The sequence below is a fragment of the Symphalangus syndactylus genome, chromosome 9 (genome assembly GCF_028878055.3).
Source record: "Symphalangus syndactylus isolate Jambi chromosome 9, NHGRI_mSymSyn1-v2.1_pri, whole genome shotgun sequence".
Lineage (NCBI taxonomy): Eukaryota > Metazoa > Chordata > Mammalia > Primates > Hylobatidae > Symphalangus > Symphalangus syndactylus.
In genome coordinates this window covers 109,345,441-109,365,713 of record NC_072431.2, presented here as the reverse complement: position 1 = coordinate 109,365,713, position 20,273 = coordinate 109,345,441, and the positions used below count along the sequence as shown (strand labels likewise).

At 42.6% G+C, this 20,273-nt stretch overlaps 1 protein-coding gene across 1 annotated transcript in view; it reads left to right on the top strand.

Moving 5' to 3' along the window:
- The window catches only part of LOC129490758 (phospholipid-transporting ATPase FetA-like), a 114,698-nt gene that overhangs the window by 85,983 nt on the left and 8,442 nt on the right, over positions 1-20,273 (top strand). The window contains 8 exon segments of the mRNA XM_055294545.2: positions 1,811-2,002; positions 2,716-2,831; positions 13,070-13,234; positions 13,721-13,832; positions 15,369-15,474; positions 15,852-15,999; positions 16,562-16,745; positions 18,648-18,871. Coding sequence (XP_055150520.1) covers positions 1,811-2,002; positions 2,716-2,831; positions 13,070-13,234; positions 13,721-13,832; positions 15,369-15,474; positions 15,852-15,999; positions 16,562-16,745; positions 18,648-18,871 — 1,247 coding nt within the window.

Sequence of the window (20,273 nt, the reverse complement as noted above, 5' to 3'; positions counted from 1 at the left end):
AGACAACCAAATGAATCACATCCTTTAAAGTCAATGTACTCTTAATACTACCAGTAATGACACCCTATATTTGTATATCACTTTACAGTTTTACAAATTGCTTTCATTTGTATTATCTCATACAGTCTTCACGTCAGCCCTCTGAAGTAGGCAGAACAAGAAAGATGGAAACTGATGCTAAGGGAGCTTAAGTTACTTGCCTAAAATCCTATAGCTAAGAAGAGCAGAGATAAAAACCCACTCTCACGTCCACCGCATGCCTCTCTGGCCTACTGCTATTCCAACAAGCTGCTATTATTTGAAGCATATTTGGCCTTGACCTTGTTTACTGCCTCGAGTGACAGAGCAGGAAACACACAAGAAAATAATCTAAATTGTTCAGTAGATATATCTTATATCTGACCTAAAATTATATTCCCCACCTACCTTATTCACAAGCATAAGACTCTGATGATGCATACCTGTTTTAAAAATCAAATCAATCTTCAGAAGAGAAATAATCTAAAATATACCTCAAGTTGTGATAATATTCTAATAGAGGAGTTCCAGAAATATCTTGAATAATATCAGATTGAAAGACTGATTCAATAAGGTGAGTCATTTAGCTTCCCAGGGTGACTTTCAAAGGTGACAACACTCATTTACATATATATATATATATATTTGTTTTTAATTGTTTACTAAATCATCAATCTTATTTTCTTACAGCAGTGTTTTTAAAAGTGTGGTTAGTCTTATGCAGGAGTACTTATGCAGGACCATCTGCATGAGAATCACCCAGGAGATTTGTTAAAAATTCATTTTCGGCTGGGCGCGGTGGCTGACGCCTATAATCCCAGCACTTTGGGAGGCCGAGGCGGGCAGATCACGAGGTCAGGAGATCGAGGCCATCCTGGATAACACGGTGAAACCCTGTCTCTACTAAAAATACAAAAAAATAGCCAGGCATGGTGGCAGGCGCCTGTAGTCCCAGCTACTCGGGAGGCTGAGGCAGGAGAATGGCGTGAACCTGGGAGGCAGAGTTTGCAGTGAGCCGAGATCGCGCCACTGCACTCCAGCCTGGGCGACAGAGCGAGACTCCATCTCAAAAAAAAAAAAAAAAATTCATTTTCTTAGGCCCTCCTCCCAGATTTTGTGATTATGGATTCAGTTAAGTTTGGGAGAGATCCCAGAACTACCATTTTTAACAAGCTTCCTGAGCCATCTTTACTCACTAAAGTCAAAGAGTAACTGCCTGTTCAGTTTGTTTGTATATATTGTATGTACCACGTACCTCTGTAAAGTAAGTCTGTAAAGTAAGTTGAAAATAATGGAAATGAAGGCCAGGTGTGGTGGCTCATGCCCATAATCTCAGCACTTTGGGATGCCAAGAAGGGAGGATCACTTGAGCCCAGAAGTTCGATAGTAGCCTGGGCAACATAGGGAGACCCCGTCTTAAAAAAAAAAAAATCCAGTTGTGGTGCACACCTGTGGTCACAGCTCTTTGGGAGAGCGAGCTGGGAGGATTGCTTGAGCCTGGGAGGTTGAGTCTGCAATGAGCTGTGATCACACCAGTTGCACTCCAGCCTGGGTGACAGAGTGAGACCCTATCTCAAAAAAATAAAAAAACTACAAATTAAAAAAAGGAAAGGAAAAGAGACTGATATGTTCTATGCAATCTGGCCTTTTAGAGCCAGACTTGTCAGGTAGTTTTAAAGAAACATGCCCCTTTCTGGACTCTATATAAACCACTTAGAAGACAGTGTCACTTCTGGGTGGACTTCAGCTACTCATCTCTGTGGGCTCCGGTTGCCCTCTTCTCTCCTGTCAGGCATGCTGGTGTACCAGGCTCAGTCACCAGATGAAGGTGCCCTGGTCACTGGTCCTGCCAGGAACTTTGGTTTTGTGTTCCGTTCCCGCACGTCTGAGACAGTCATAGTGGTTGAAATGGGGAAAATCAGAGTCTACCAACTGCTGACTATTTTGGACTTCAACAATGTGCGCAAGAGGATGTCTGTTATTGGTGGGTGCCCTTCCTAGTTGGCCTTCTCCCCTTCTTTGTCCTTCATACATATTCACACATTGCCTTTCTCTTTTATCTACACACAAATGCTTTCTCCCACTCACATACCTTCTCATAGGTATGTGCCTCAAATACAAACACGCAGCCATCCCTACTTTCTCACATATCCTTTAACTTTTCTCTTACACACATATGGGGACTTGCTACCATATGCTAAGTCCACACTAAGTCCCTAGTGTTCCTGAGCAGTGGCTTGTCAGCACCCTCAAAGCCAAGGTGAGGGCAAAGAATAAATTTATAAAGCCTGAACGTGGAATGAGAGATGGGAGCAGACAGTCTGGGGGAAATTCATACTGTCTTACTCTCTCAGTTAGTTTGAGATTCATACTAAAGAGGAAGAGGTCATTTTTCACCCTTGGCATTACTAGATATGAGCCTTGGTCTGGGACTTACAGATACTAAATGTGATTCTACATCAGACTCTTCCACGGGTAGTATCGAACCCATGGAAGAACTGGTTCTGTAAGTTCCTCTCTCACTTTTAGCAGCCCTCGCCACATCATTTATCCTGTGTGACCACTCACTGAGTACTTAGCCTCCATTAAAGGTAGAAACAATGTCATAAGGAATAGCCTCCTATTATCCCTCATTGGCTCAGACAAGTTATAATAAGGGACTGATAAAGTTACTTTGCTTAATTTGCTTATCTTTAGTGCGGACACCTGAAGATCGGATAATGTTGTTTTGCAAGGGTGCAGACACTATCATCTGTGAACTGCTTCATCCATCCTGTAGTTCCCTCTATGATGTGACCATGGAACATTTAGATGTAAGTGTTTAGGCTGCAAGAGAAGGAAGATGTGGGTAGTTCCCTGTATCTGGATATGTAGCCACATATGTGTCCCTGGGCCATTGTGTTTCTATATGGCTACATAATGATGTCTGTGTCTCTTTAATTGGTGGAAAAATAAAACTATCTTATTTTGTGGGATTTTCACTGACCATATTGCCAACTTCTATATCAAAGAGTTGAGTGTGACAGTGCCCCAGAAGCATGATGAGGATTGTGTCCATGGGAGTATTACAACAATCAGAATAGTTCCCTGGTTCTTGGTTCATGAGTTTCCATGGTCAGACCTGGAGTTTGCTTTAGAATAGGACCTGTTGTTTCTTTCTCTTGCCTGATTGCCCTGGCCAGAACTTCCAATACTATGTCGAATGGGAGTGGTGAGAGAGGGCATCCTTCTCTTGTGCTGGTTTTCAAAGGGAATGCTTCTAGCTTTCACCCATTCAGTATATTGGCTGTGGGTTTGTCATAAATAGCTCTTATTATTTTGAGGTACATTCCGTCAGTACCTAGTTTATTGAGAGTTTTTGTCATGAAGTGGTGTTGAATTTTATCGAAGGCCTTTTCTGCATCTATTCAGATAATCATGTGGTTTTTGTCATTGGTTCTGTTTATGTGATGGATTACATTTATTGATTTGCATATGTAGAACCAGCCTTGCATCCCAGGGATGAAGCCGACTTGATTGTGGTGGATAAGCTTTTTGATGTGCTGCTGGATTCTGTTTGCCAGTATTTTATTGAGGATTTTCACGTCGGTATTCAAATAGGAAGAGAGGAAGTCAAATTGTCTCCATTTCCAGATGACATGATTGTATATTTAGAAAACCCCACTTCTCAGCCCAAAATCTCCTTAAGCTGATAGGATACAAAATCAGTGTGCAAAAATCACAAGCATTCCTATACACCAAAAATAGACAAACAGAAAGCCAAATCATGAGTGAACTCCCATTCACAATTGCTGCAAAGAGAATAAAATACCTAGGAATACAACTTACAAGGGATGTGAAGGACCTCTTCAAGAAGAACTACAAACCACTGCTCAATGAAATAAGAGAGAACACAAACAAATGGAAAAACATTCCATGCTCATGGATAGGAAGAATCAATATTGTGAAAAATGGCCATACTGCCCAAATTAATTTATAGATTCAATACTATCCCCATCAAGCTACCATTGACTTTCTTCACAGAATTAGAAAAAAAAAAAACTACTTTAAATTTCCTATGGAACCAAAAAAGAGCCCAGATAGCCAAGACAATCCTAAGCAAAAAGAACAAAGCTGGAGGCATCACGCTACCTGACTTCAAACTATACTACAAGGCTATGGTAACCAAAACAGCATGGTACTGCTACCAAAACAGATATATAGACCAATGGAACAGAACAGAGGCCTCAGAAATAATGCCACACTCTACAACCATCTGATCTTTGACAAACCTGACAAAAACAAGCAATGGGGAAAGGATTCCCTATTTAATAAATGGTGTTGGGAAAACTGGCTAGCCATATGCAGAAAATAGAAACTGGACCCCTTCCTTATACCTTATACAAAAATCAACTCAAGATGGATTAAAGACTTAACCATAAAACCTAAAACCATAAAAACCCTACAAGAAAACCTAGGCAATACCCTTCAGGACATAGGCATGGGCAAAGACTTCATGACAAAAACACCAAAAGCAATGGCAACAAAAGTCAAAATTGATAAATGGGATCTAATTAAACTAAAGAGCTTCTGCACAGCAAAAGAAACTATCATCAGAGTGAACAGGCAGCCTACAGAATGGGAGAAAATTTTTTACAATCTACTCATCTGGCAAAGGGGTAATATCCAGAATCTATAAGGAACTCAAACAAATTTACAAGAAGAAAACAACCCCATCAAAAAGTGGGTGAAGGATATGAACAGACACTTCTCAAAATAAGACATTTATGTGGCCAACAAACATATGAAAAAAAGCTTATCATCACTGGTCATCAGAGAAATGCAAATCAAAACCACAATGAGATACCATCTCACGCCAGTTAGAATGGTGATCATTAAAAAGTCAGGAAACAACAGATGCTAGAGAAGATATGGAGAAATAGGAACACTTTTACACTGTTGGTGGGAGTGTAAATTAGTTCAACCATTGTGGAAGATAGTGTGGTGATTCCTCAAGGATCTAGAACCAGAAATGCCATTTGACCCAGCAGTCCCATTACTAGGTATATACCCAAATGATTATAAATGATTCTACTATAAAGACACATGCACACGCATGTTTATTGCAGCACTATTCACAATAGCAAAGACTTGGAACCAACCCAAATGCTCATCAATGATAGACTGGATAAAGAAAATGTGGCACACATACACCATGGGATACTACACACCCATAAAAAATGATGAGTTAATGTCCTTTGCAGGGACATGGATGAAGCTGGAAACCATCATTCTTAGCAAACTAACACAGGAACAGAAAACCAAACACTGCACGTTCTCACTCGTAAGTGGGAGTTGAACAATGAGAACACATGGACACAGGGAGGGGAACATAACACACCAGAGCCTATCAGGGTGGGGGACTAGGGGAGGGATAGCATTAGGAGAAATACCTAATGTAGATGACAGGTTGATGGGTGCAGCAAAGCACCATGGCACGTGTATACCTATGTAACAAACCTGCACGTTCTGCACATGTGTCCCAGAACTTAAAGTATAATAATAATAATAAATAGGACCTGTTGTTATGGGAGGCTCTACTCCACCAGCCATGATGAGAACAGACTTCCTAGAATAGAAAACATCAGGCCTGGATTGTTCGATACCTCTCTCTGTTGGCTACAGGATTGGAATCATCAAAGGCACCTTCCCTACCCTACCCTACCTTACTTCTACACTCTAGGATTTGGGATGTATCAAAAAGAGAGAGTAGCTCCAGCCATCTGGCACAAGAAAGGAAAACCAAATCCATACTCTCTGAGGTTTTCACCTCCAAATCTGTATATGCAAAGGGTTGGGGGAGTAGGGAGAGAACAAGGGACAGAATAACAATGAAGATAGATCATAAAAATGTTTGATAAATGAGGGAATATGCTATTTTATTAAGCCACCTCAACTTGACTCTCCATTAACACACAGCCAGAAGCCAGAGAACAAATGGCCAATAAGCACATGAAGAGCTGTTCAGCATCTTTAGTCATTAGAGAAATACAAAAATCAAACCCACAAAACCCACTTTACACCCACTAGGATGGCTAAAATCAAAAATTTGAAGAAAAAAAAAGATAGCCAGCACTAATAAGCATTGACAAGGATGCAGAGAAATTGTAACCCCTCTACATTGCTGATGGGAAAGTAAAATAGCACAGCCATTTTGGAAAATAGTCTGGCATTTCCTTAAAAAGTTAAGCATAAAGTGATCATATAACCTTGCAATTCCACTCCAAGGTATATTTTCTAGAGAAATAAAAATATACACCCATACAAAAACGTATACACAGGTGGAGGTATGGGAACAAGATGGATAAATAGAATCCTTCACTGATCATTTTCCCCATAGGAACACCATATTTGACAACTATCTACATTAAAAAGCACCTTCGAAGAACCAAAAACAGGTGAGCAATCAGAGTATCTGATGTTAACTTCATATCACTGAAAGGTGTACTGAAGAGGGTAGGAAAGACAGTCTTGAATCACTAGCATCAGCCCTCCTCCATCCCCCAGCAGTGGCCACATTGTGCAGAGTATCTGTGAATTTGGAGGAGGGAGAGTGCAGCAATTATGGGAATTCAGTGCTGCCAACACCAATGAAAACACAACCAGTGCCTACAGAGGGAGCATTTAGAGCAGTTCTAGCCAGAGGGGAATCGCCCATCCCAACAGTCAGAACTTAAGTTTCTGGCTGGGCACGGTGGCTCACACCTGTAATCCCAGCATTTTGGGAGGCCAAGGCAAGTGGATCACCTGAGGTCGGGAGTTCAAGACCAACCTGACCACCATAGAGAAACCTGTCTCTACTAAAAATACAAAAAATTAGCCAGGCATGGTGGTGCATGCCTGTAATTCCAGCTACTTGGGAGGCTGAGGTAGGAAATTTGCTTCAACTCGGGAGGTGGAGGTTGCAGTGACCTGAGACAGTGCCGTTGCACTCCAGCCTGGGCAACAAGAGCGAAACTCCGTCTCAAAAAAAGAAAAAGACCTTGAGTTTCTGCAAGCTTCACCACCACAGGTTAAAGTGCTCTGGGGTCCTAAATAAACTTGACAGGCTGTCAAGGCCACAAGGACTGCAACTCCTAGTCAAGTCCTAGTGCTGTACTGGGTTCAGAGCCAGTGGACTTGGAGGGTCATGAGACCCAGTGAGACACTAGCCCGGGTGGCTAAGGGAGTGCCACCCCTCCGCCAACCCCAGGCAGCCCAACACATACCTCCAAAAGAGACCCCTTCCTTCCATTTGAGGAGAGGAAAGGGAAGAGTGAAGAGGATTTTGTTTTGCAACTTGGACACCAGCTCAGCCATGGTAGGACAGGGCACTGGGCAAAGTCATGAGGTCCCCATTCCAGGTCCTAGCTCTTGGGTGAGATTTTTAGACACACTCTGGGCCAAAGGGAACCCACTACCTTGAAGGGGACCCAGTCCTGGGAGGATTTATCACCTCCTGACCTAAGAGCCCTAGGGTCCTGAATAATCAATAGCACTAACCAGGTAATACATGCCATGGGCCTTGGGTGAGACTGTGAGATGTGCTGGCTTCAGGTGTCACTCAGCATATTCACAGCTGTGGTGACTACAAGGAGAGACCCCTTCTGTTTGAAAAAAGGAAAGGGAAGAATAAAGAGGACTTTATCTTGCAGCTTAGCTACCAGCTCGGCCACAGTGGGGAAGAGCACCAAGCAGGCTCTAGGGGCCCCCACTTCCAAGCGTTGGCTCTTAGATGGCATTTCTAAACCTACCCTTGGCCAGAAGATAGCCCAGTGTCCTGAAGGGGGAGTTCCAAGCCTGGAAGCATTTACCACAAGCTGATTGAAGAGCTTTTGGGCCTTAAGTGAACATCATCAGTACCCTGGCAGTACTCCCCATAAGCCCGTCGTGATGGTGGACACAGGGAGAAACTCCACTACCTAGGAAAAAGGGAGGGAAGAGTGGGAAAGACTATTGTCTTGTGGTTTCAATGCCAACTTAACTGCAGTGGAATAAAGGACCAGGTGGATATTTTGGGTTTATGACTCTGGGTCCTGGATCCCAAATGACATCTCTGGACCAGTCTGGAGCCTTGGAGAATCACCACCCTGAAGTGAAGGACACAAAAGTGGCTGGCTTCACCACCTGCTGCTTGTGGAGCTCTGGACCCTTGAGTGAACATGGGTGGTAACCAGGTAGTGGTTACGAGGGCATTGGGCAAGACCCAGAGTTGTGCTGGCTTCAGGTCTGACCCAGCACAGTCACAGTAGTGGTCACAGGGTTGCTTGTGTCCCAGCTCGAGGCAGTTCAGCACAGAGAGAGAGAGAGAGAGACTCCATTTGTTTGGGAGAAGTAAAGGAAGAAAATGAGAGTCTTTGCCTGGTAATCCAGAGAATTCTTCCAGATTTTATCCAAGACCACCATCTTATCCAAGACCACTTGTACTGCTACAAGTCTGCAAAAATGACAGTGTTCCTGGGCTTCGAGTGCCTCCTTATGCAGATACGACTTAGATCACAACACCCAAGTCCCTAGTATCATACTGAATGGAGAAAAACTGAAAGCTTTTCCTCCAAGATCTGGAACACAACAAGGATACCCACTTTCACCACTGTTATTCAGCATAGTACTGGAAGTCCTAGCTAGAGCAATCAGACAACAGAAAGTAATAAAGGACATACAAATTGGAAAGGAAGAAGTCAGATTATCCTTGTTTGCAGTTGATATGATCTTGTATTTGGAAAAAACTAAAGACTCCACCAAAAAAACTGTGAACTGATAAGCAAATTCAGTAATGTTGCAGGATACAAACTCCATATACGAAAATCAAAAGCATTTCTATATGCCAACAGCAAACAATCTGAAAAAGAAATCAAGAAAGTAATCCCATTTACAGTAGCTATAGGGAGAATTAAATACCTCAGAATTAACTTTACCAAAGAAGTGAAAGATCTCTACAATGAAAACTATAAAACATTGATGAAATAAATTAGAGAGGACACAAAAAATGAAAAGATACTCCATATTCATGAGTTGGAAGAGTAAATATTCTTAAAATGTCCATACTACCCAAAGCAATCTACAGATGCAGTGCAATCCCTATCAAAATACCAATGACATCCTTCACAGAAATAGAAAAACAATCCTAAAATTTATATGGAACCATAAAAGACCCAGAATAGCCAAAGCTATCCTGAGCAAAAATAACAAAACTGGAGGAATCACATTACCTGACTTTAAATTATGCTACAGAGCTATAGTAATCAAAACAGTATGGCAATGGCATAAAAACAGACACATAGACCAATGGAACAGAATAGAGAACCCAGAAACAAATTCATACACCTATGGTAAACTAATTTTAGACAAAGGTGCCAAGAACATACACTGGGGAAAAGACAGTCTCATCAATAAATGATGCTGGGAAAACAATATTATTCATATGCAGAAGAATGAAACTAGGACAGGCATAGTGGCTCACACTTGTAATCCCAACACTTTGAGAAGTAGAGGCGGGAAGATCACTTGAGCCCAGGAGCTTGAGACCAGCCTGGGGAACAAAGCAAGACCCTGACTCTGTTTTTTTAAGTAAATTAAAAAAAAATTTTAAAGGAGAATGAAACTAGACCCCTATGTCTCACCATAAACAAATATCAAATCAAAATAGATTAACGACTTGAATCTAAGACCTCAAATTATGTAACTACTAAATGAAAACATTGGGGAAACTCTCCAGCACATTAGTCTGGGCAAAAAATATCTTGAGTAATACCCCACAAACACAGGCAATCAAAGCAAAAATGGACAAATGGGACCACATTAAGTTTAAAAGCTTCTGCACAACAAAGGAAACAATCAACAAAGTAAAGACACAACCCACAGAATGGGAGAAAATATCTGCAAACTACTCATCTGACAAAAGATTAATAACCAGAATATATAAGGAACTCAAACAACTCTATAGGAAAAAAAAATCTAATAATCTGATTTAACAATGGGCAAAAGATCTGAAGAGACATTTCTCAAAAGAAGACATGCAAATAATAAACAGGCATATAAAAAGGTGCTCAACATCACTGATCATCAGAGAAATGCAAATCAAAACTACAATGAAATATCATCTCACCCTAGTTAAAATGGCTTTTATTTAAACGACAGGCAATAACAAATGTTAGCTAGGATGTGGATAAAAGAGAACCTTTGTACACTGCTGTTGGGAATGTAAATTCCCAACTATGGAGAACAGTTTGGAGTTTCCTCAAAAAACTAAAAATAGAGCTACCATATGATCCAGAAATCCCACTGCTAGGTATATACCCAAAAGAAAGGAAATCAGTGTCTTGAATAGATATTGTCACTTCCATGTTTATTGCAGCAATATTCACAATAGCCAAGATTTGGAGGCAAAAAGTTAAGTGTCCATCAACAGACAAATGAATAAAGAAAATGTGATACGTATACACAAGGAGAACTATTCAGTTATAAACAAAGAATGAGATCCTGTCATTTGCAACAACGTGGATGGAACTGGAGATCATTATGTTATTAATAAGTGAAATAAGCCAGGCACAGAAAGGCAAACTTTGCATGTTCTCACTTAGTTGGAGCTAAAAATTAAAACAATTGAATTCATGGAGACAGAGAGTAGAATGATGGTTACCAGAGGCTGGGAAGGGTAGTGGGGCAGAGGGAGGGAAGTGAGGATGGCAAATGGGTATTGAAAAATAGAAAGAATGAATAAGATCTAGTATTTGGTGGCACAACAGGGTGACTATAGTTAATAATTTAATTGTACATTTTTAAGTAAGAGTATAATTGGATTGTTTATAACACAAACGATAAATGCTTGAGGTGATGGACACCCCATTTACCCTGATGTGATGATTATATGCCTGTATCAAAATATCTCATATTTCTCATAAATATATACACTTACTATGTACCCACAACAATTAAAATTAAAAAAAAAAAAGTGTACACAAATGTTCTAAGCTGCATTGCTCATAATGGCCAAAAAAGTGAAACAACCCTAATGTTCATCAACAGATGATTGGATAAATAAAATGTGGTTTATCTGTACAATGGAATGTTATTTGGCAATAAAAACGAGTGGAGTACTGATAAATGCTACAACATAGATGAACCTTGAAAACATTATGCTATGTGAAGAAGCCAGTCACAAAAGACCACAAAGATTCCATGTATATGAAATGTCCAGACTACGCAAATCTATAGAATCAGAGAGTAAATTAGTGGCCATGATAGAACTAGGGGAAAATGGAATGGGAATGACTGCGAATGGATACAGGGTTTCAGCTTGGGATAATTAAAATGTTCTGAAATTAGATATTAGTAATGGGTGCATGAACTTTGTGAATAGACTTTCAAAAGGCCACTGAATTGTATACTTAAAAGGGTGAAATTTATAATATATGAATTATATGTCAATTTTTTTTTAAGTCAGTGAAATGTCCCACGCAAGACAGCTCTTATGCCTTATACTGGTTCCCAGAGGCCATAGTATTTTTTGTGGACTAGACTTTTATCTTTTAACCTTTCAGAACATGTGAGTTAGGGTACCTTTTCTGAAAGCATTTCCACACACTAGCTTCAAAGGAAGTCAGAACACTGTTTCAGATCTTTTGACGTGCTTCCTGCTTACCATCCTCAACAGACACTTATAGGGAGGCCTGACTATACTACAGTGTATTCACCACTGGTGGCAAATCTGTAAGAGTCAAGCTCTAACAACCCACTCATGCAAAAGCAGAACTCCAGGCCCTCTGAGACAGGGATCAGCAAACAGGTCATGCACATACAGGTAGCAGGCAGGATTTGGCTCCCAGGCCCTAGTTTGCCTCATACCAGCACTAAGAGAAAAAACACACAAGTAGGGATAAAAGATAATGTTAACACATACTACTAAGTTATTTGTTGAATAGATTAATGAATCTGTCATTATATTATTAAGCTTGTCAAGTTATTTTATCTGTGTCCTATACAAAACCAGTTTCTGCCGCTGTCACTTCCTTCTTAGAAACTCTCCTGAAATCTTTTCTGGGGCTTCTTAGACTGCCGACAGCATAGAGGTTTAAGAGATGACATTCTGTCCATATATTGTCTTATGTTAATTTCACCTGACAGCTAGCATCAAACACTCCGGAGTTACAGAGGGAACTGAGAGTAAATTCTGTTTCTCTTTGCTCTTGTAATGCCAAAGTGAATTAGTTTGCCACTCACTATAGCAATGATCACGTAGAATTGTTGTCATGTGCAGTTCTTGATATACAAAATCTGTTTCTAACCCACCCTTAGATGGATATGAATTCTGCCGTAAACCACCCACACTCTCATCCAGCCCTCCTATGACCAAGAGTTTATTCCTGCAAGATGGTTAGCTATGGTTAGTTAGGATATGTCAGTGGCTAAGGAGCAAAACGATGCTAACTCACCCAAAGAGCATTTCAGTAGTGCCCTCATTAACATGCTGGTGATGGCTAATCAACCGAACCAACCAACTATAGACAAATACACAAGTATGTGCTGTGTAAGATGCCCAATGAATATTTGAGGAAGGAAGGGAGAGAGGAAAATGGAAATGAATGTGTGCTTGTAAATCTAGGAACACCTTTGATTACTTTTTATAACAACTGCTTCTTTTTACTTTATTATTCCCTTCATTCTCATATCATAGTCATCATTATCCACTCTGTAGAGGGTACATTATCATCCCAATTTTACAAGTAAGAGATCTAGACTTGGTTTTTCCCAGAGTCACACAGCAAATTACCTAACTACAAGTAAAAGCTAGAACCTTCTGTCCTTCAGAATTACTCTCAACCTTCCAGCTATGCTGGCCGCATCTTTGGGACGTTTTGCTGAAAAAGCACATCAGTTGCTTTCTGCTTAGGCTAGGAACTAGCCCCATGTTACTAATTATTAAACCCTATTTTTCAGGCAGATGAAGCCTGTGAGGTCGGTCTGCCACTCTCTTAACTCAGCCTTAACCCAGCCCAGGCCCACTCAGTGCACACACATGTATGTCTTCCAGGATTATTCCAGTGAAGGCCTCTGCACCCTAATGGTGGCCTACCGAGAGTTGGATGAAGCATTCTTCCAGGACTGGAGCAGGAGGCACAATGAAGCCCGCTTGTCTTTGGAGAATTGGGAAAGCAAATTATCAAGTGTCTATGAAGAAGTTGAAAAAGACTTGATGGTTAGTGAGGAAGCCAGGGATAAACTGGGGGCAGTGATGGGGCCTGGCAGTCAGCAGACTGAGCAAGGGCTCTGCAAGTGGCTCCCAGACGATTGACAGATGCAGGTTCTCTCTGGGAGGAAGGATAGGAAGGCTCGGCAGGAGAGCTCCATAGCTTTGTGTGAGGGAGGCTGGATACTGGAATCCCAGCTGATTCAGTATATCCTGGACCTTCTCAATCCATAATGGAAGAATGCACTGGTTGTAATTTTTACCTTTCTGGCAGTGTTTCTAATCCCAAAGCTGTTCACAGAAGCTAAGGAATCTAGTTGAAAAGCTGTGTGTGTTGTGAGGCAGAATAAGCTGATTTTTATACCGCTGAGATCCTCACACCAGGACAGAGCCAGCTCACTAAAGAGAGTGCTGAGGTGCCAGTTCAGTCATTGGGTAGCACTAAATGCTCTGCCTCTTTCCCTTTTCCTCATTCACTGATGCATCTTTTCAAAGCTGTTAGGGGTCACAGCCATAGAAGACAAGCTACAAGATGGAGTACTTGAGACAATCATCATCCTGAACAAAGCCAAAATTAAACTATGGGTTTTAACTGGAGATAAGCAAGGTAAAACCCCTAGACTGACTGATCCTCTTCCCTATCCACCTTAGCCATTTATTTTCCTCCTCTTTCCTTTTTTTTCTTAGCCATTTTTTGACAAATATCTTGTAAGTCAAATCAAGTCCTTAGAGGACAACTTTCTTCTCAATCTTGTATACAATTTGCTGAGCATATACTTTATGCCAGATGATATATTAGGCATTGAAGACAGATTAATCAATCAGACATGACCTGTCACCCAGGAACTCACAAGCTAAACTTTAAAATTGTCTTTGACTGTACCCTATTGTCCCATAGAGTCACTCTCTTACTATATCCCACAAATTTGTCTGAAAATCCTCCTATGTTACCCTCCCAGTTCAACCTCATTTTCTGTTGGCTATACTTAATGCAAACTTCTGAACTCATCTCTCTGTCTCTTGCTCTTATTAATTTCAGTACAGCCAACATACAACCATCAGTTTAATCTTCCTCAAATATACTAATTTTATGATGTTACTCCTCTGTTCAGGGATCTACAGTGACTCCATGTTGTAAAGGTTGAACTTCTCTATCTGGCCTTCAAGACTTTGATAATCTATTGCTCTTCACATCCTTATCTGCATCCTAATGTTACCATTATCTTAAGTATGCCCCCCAAACAAACCAATTCCTACTCTAGGGCCTTCGTTTGGGTTGTTTCCCCACTTAAAATGCCTTTTCCTTCAAGTCTTATTCATCCTCCAAGGACTTCCTTCAAGAAAGTTTCTGTGACAGTTGCAGTCTCTCCTCTGAATTCTGATACCATGTGTAGCCAGGATTCAGGGCTTGATTTTTTTCTAAGTATGAATTTATTCCAAATTCCGGACTATTTTATGGGGGTATAAAATCTAGCATAGAAATGGGCACAGTGCTATTCAAAGAAACACATCCTGATTGCCCGGAGAGGTGGATAAAGACTGAAATTGTAGCCGGGCATGGTGGCGCATGCCTGTAATCCCAGCACTTTGGGAGGCTGAGGCGGGCAGATCACAAGGTCAGGAGATAGAGACCATCCTGGCTAATACGGTGAAATCCTGTCTCTACTAAAAATACAAAAAATTAGCTGGGCGCGTTGGCGGGTGCCTGTAGTCCCAGCTACTCAGGAGGCTGAGGCAGGAGAATGGCGTGAATCCGGGAGGCAGAGCTTGCAGTGCGCCGAGATAGCGCCACTGCAGTCTGGTCTGGGTAACAGCGTGAGACTCCGTCTCAAAAAAAAAAAAAAAAAAAAAAAAAGACTGAAATTGTTCTAAGAAATAGCGTAAGGCTTTCTAGAGAAGGCCAGAATGACCGTAGTTATTGATAAATAATCCACAAGTCTGTACAGGTAGATAATCATCCGTGGATGTTTGAACACGATCTCCACTGATTCATTAAAAATGCACTTTGATTGCATCCATGGCAAATGTGGATGAATGGGCTCTGCAGCCCAATATTAGAGCCTGTGTACCTGTACACTGTGAAGATCCTGTCTCTGTCTTAAACACCAGCCAAAATGAGACTTGTGCTCCCCCTTCGCTACAGAGACTGCTGTGAACATTGCCTATTCCTGTAATCTATTTGAGGACGAAATGGATGAGGTTTTCATCGTGGAAGGCAGGGATGATGAAACTATTCGGAAAGAACTCAGGTATAGATGGGAGATTGGCCACAGCCAGTCCCTGGACTCAAAATTTCCCACCCATCTCTTCCCTTAGTGTGGCTCCCACACCACCAGAAGGAACAGATAAGACATGGAGGAGGGAAAAAAAACTAAAATATTTGAAAAAATTTTGTAAAGCAGCATTTGGGCTAAATGGGGCTGGAGTGTGCGGGATGGAGAAGTGTAGCATGTGGATGGTCAGGGACCTATGGCAGTGGCAGGTCTTGAGAGGCTGTCAAGTCTGAGCTCTTGGCTGGTGCTTTGCAGAGTTCCTGTATCCCCTTTGCCTTTCATCTGAGGACACATTTTCCCTCCTAAATTCTGAGCCTTCAGGTCAGACTCTGACCAATACTCTTGGCTTTCAGGACAGCAAGGAACAAGATGAAACCCGAGTCTCTCCTGGATTCAGACCCCATAAACATTTACCTCACCACAAAGCCCAAACTACCTTTTGAAATACCTGAGGAGGTGGCCAATGGCAACTTTGGCTTGATCATCAATGGCTACAGTCTGGTGGGCAACACAGAGCTACACTCTATTCTCTTCTTCCAAGGAACCCTCTTCCTAGGTCCAACACACTGCAGGGAAATTTCAAGATTGCCTTTCCTATTCCATGAGCCATGCTATTCCCCTTCCCTTCTGGTGCCCTTGCCTGAAAGACTCCTTTCCCTAGGCTTCTCTAGGAAGAAGTAAATAAGGAAAGAGAAGCCAAGGGCATATTTCTTCCTTATCCAAATTCAAATTCTTCTCTACTGATGTGGACTGTCACTTAGGGGAAGAGGGAAGCAAGCAGAAACAGGTCCCCCAAGAAGTCACTTGGCCTCATAGCCCCATCAACGGATTTGGCCCAACGAGAGGTCCCGACCAGCTTCCCACTGGAGGCTGAGTCAGATGTGAGGATGCCTAGAACTGACTTGGGGGCTTGGCCTCCCTTGGGGGTGGAGTGTCTTGGGAGCAGCTATGCCTGCCCTGTGAAGGACAGGAGAGTGTGGAGGGAAAGGGAACCATTTGGGAAGGTCATACTCTGAGAGCTTTTTTGGGCAACCTGAAGAGTGAGTGTGTCCTGGTGCTGCAGGCCTATGCTCTAGAAGGGAACCTGGAATTGGAACTGCTGCGAACAGCGTGCATGTGCAAGGGGATGATCTGCTGCCGGATGACACCCCTTCAGAAGGCCCAGGTGGTAGAGCTGATGAAGAGGTACAAGAAGGTGGTGACACTGGCCATCGGGGATGGGGCCAATGACGTCAGCATGAGTAAAGGCATGTGAGGGGAGGGGGGCAGTTGGCTTCCAGCCATGGGCTTGCCCCTTCCTTCCTCTATGGGCAAAACTGATCTGAGTGGTACTCTGTTGCTGGCTCACACTCCTGCCTCTCATATGTGTTACACATTTATACCGTTTTGCAACTCCATTCATACTCCTCTATGCCTGCACTCCCACTTATTGACACATGCAGGCATCAGCGCATATCCACAGGCATGCACACACATTCAGATTCATGCACTTACACTATGAGTGTAAGCACACACACAGATACACATGGCTCCCACAAGAACACATGCTTACATTCACAGAACAACAGGCTGTGCAACTACCACACCTTCTTTCTGAGATGACTCAAGGTCCACAGAAAGGACCTCTGGGCAGGAGTCATAGTCTGTTTTTTTTTTTTTTTTTTTGAAGGCTGTAGGCTGTGATGCCCAATTCAGAGATCTTTTCTTTACCAAGTCTATGTTCCCAAGAGCTTGCCCTGCTCCCCTGGCTGGAGGAGAATAGGTGACTTACTGATCACTTTGGACCAGTAGAAGCAAATGGCTGACATTTACTAGGGTTTTTTTGTTTTGTTTTGTCTAGAGAGAGTCTTGCTCTGTCACCCAGGCTGGAGTGCAGTGGCGTGATCATAACTCACTGCAGCCTTGAACTCCTGGGCTCAAGCAATCCCCCTGCCTCTGCCTCCTGAGTAGCTGGGACTATAGGCACACACCACCATGCCCAGTTATCTTTTACTTATTAGTAGAGGTGAGATCTCGCTATTTTGCCCACATTGGTCTCAAACTTCTGGCCTCAAATGATCCCCCCATCTCAGTTTCAAAGTGCTGGGATCACAGGCGTGAGCCACCAAACCTGGCCAAATTTTCTGGTTTCAATTTCTGGTGAATGTTGACCTACCAGCCTCCAGCAACATGTAGGTCTGTGAGATATGGACAAATCTAGAGGTCCTCTAGTCCAACCTCTCTGCCCATACAAGAAACTCTAGCAGATATTCCAGCTTCAGCTTTAATACTAGGAAATATTCTCACTCTCTTCCCCAGTTTCTAGACCCTAGGGGTATTTAGGAGTTGAGAGGTTTGAATGATCCCATCAAGCAGTGCAGTAGGCATATTCCAGACCAGTGAATTTGGTATATACCAGAAAAATGGCAAACTACCACAAACTAATTAAAACTTTTAGGAACTTGGGTCTTCTCATCCATCAAATATAATCATTGCTTTATCCAGAAAAAGTCACCTTTAGGCCTCCTGAAGAACTTGTTTCTCACTAACAACGTATGTACATCATACAGTTGGATTTTAGCCCCTTGGGTAAACTTAGGTAATTAAATATTGTATTGGATTGGCATCCATCCTGCATCTTGAATTAAGTGGGTTCCAGAGATAGCAAGAAATTTTAACCTCAGCATCTGGACAGTAGGAAAGAGCCCAGATGGCTAGAGTAGTGGCAAAGGGCATTCAGGACAGCTTCTAGTACTGGCCATGCCAGGCATTCTAGAGTGGCAGTGTCCGAAACAAACTACAGAAGAGATGCCCAGCACAGTGGCTCACACCTGTAGTCCCAACACTTTGCGAGGCCAAGGCGAGAGGATCGCCTGAGTCCAGGAGTTTGAGACCAGCTTGGGCAACACAGGGAGACAGTGTCTCTGTAAAAACAAAACAAAAAAGTGCAGAAAAGGGAGCTGCTTTCCTGTTTGTGAGGGAGGGGCAATCCACTAAGGAGAAAAGACTCCACTAAGTAAGAGACAGTTTGCACTGAGCCTAAAAGCATTTTCCAAATGTAAAATAAAGGGGTTTGTACAACATCATCTCAACTTTCCCTTTATACTTCCCAGGCTGGGAGCCCAGCAAACAAGCTTTCTGGCTGAGAAGTTTCTGGGGTTTTATTGCAGCTGCCCACATTGGGGTTGGCATCAGTGGCCATGAGGGACTGCAGGCCATGCTCAACAGCAACTTCGCCTTCTCCCAGTTCCACTATCTTCAGCGTCTACTCTTGGTCCATGGCCGCTGGTCTTATAATCGCATGTGCAAGTTTCTCAGCTACTTCTTTCATAAGAACTTCACCTTCACCCTGGTGCACTTCTGGTATGCCTTCTGTAATGGGTTCTCTGCACAGGTAGGTGATCAGTGGCAATCTCCACTGTGGTCAACTGGGTTTTCTCTAGTCATCTCTCACTTCAGCTAGCTCAGATCCTTTTTCGCCTCTAGAGACCAACGTATGACATGCTGCCATCCATTCATGAAGCCCTTCACCCCACGCTGATCATCTCCTAAACCTACACAAACCTTAGATTTCCAAGCCATAACTGGTATAGCCTGGCTCTGATTTGACCTTGACTTCTACTTTTAAACTTTCTTTTTATTTATGTATCTACTTATGTTGAGACAGGGTCTTGCTCTGTTGCTCAGGCTAGAGTGCAGTGGTGTGAACATGGCCCACTGTAGCCTCGACTTCCCGGGCTCAGATGATTCTCCTACCTCAGCCTCCCGAGTAGCTGGGACTACAGGTGTGCACCACGACACCCTAATTTTTTGTAGTTTTGGTTGAAATGAGGTTTCACCATGTTGCCCAAGCTGGTCTTGAACTCCTGGGCTCGAGGTATCCGCCTACCTCAGCCTCCCAGAGTGCTGGGATTACAGGCATGAGCCACCACACCTGGGTTAAACTTTCCCTTAAGCTGTTTTCACTGATGTTGAGACTTAGAATTTCCAAACATATGTAATGGGAACAAATTCCTGGATCTTGGAGTTTTCTTAGCATCCAAAGTCATCTTTTTGGAACAGGCTAAGCCTCAAGGAGCCTCTGGGTCATGCCAGATAGGCCAGATATGGTGTTCACCTATATCCATACTTGGAAATACAGCTTCCCTTTGCTTCTCCTTCCCCACTCAGACTGCCTGTACTCCTGACCCCAACACACATGCAATTGTTACTTTGATGAATTAATTCCACATTTGAATGTGAAACCTCCCCCACCTTAGTGGGGAGAAGTAACACCTGGATTTTGATGTTCTAAGAGGAGTCCCTTTTCCTGTGAGAAGTTTTTCAGAAGCATCTCAAGGATTTCCAAGAGAAACAACCTCAGAAACAATTATCTTGGGAGTCCTACTTTTGTTGCCACAGACTCCAGGAATAACAGGCCAGTCAGCAAATAGTAGCAGATTTGTATTCTCCCAAGCCCTAGCAAAGCCAGTCTGCTTTGTGGGAGGCGTATGTGTATACATGTGTTGCTGCTGACCTCTTGTGGCTAATAAAGAAAAAGCCCTCTCTAGGCCCCAGGATGGAGCGTCCAGCTAGGGAAGGGTCATTGGGTCTATTCTGCTTGCCAGTATTAGGAGGTATGCAGTGCTACAGAAGCCACTGAATGCCACTAAGCAAGTAAAGAGTCCAAAGACTGGGCAAAGTGGCTCACGCCTGTAATTCCAACACTTTGGGAGGCTGAGGCAGGTGGATCACCTGAGGTCGAGAGTTCAAGACCAGCCTGTCCAACATTGCAAAACCCTGTCTCTACAAAAAAT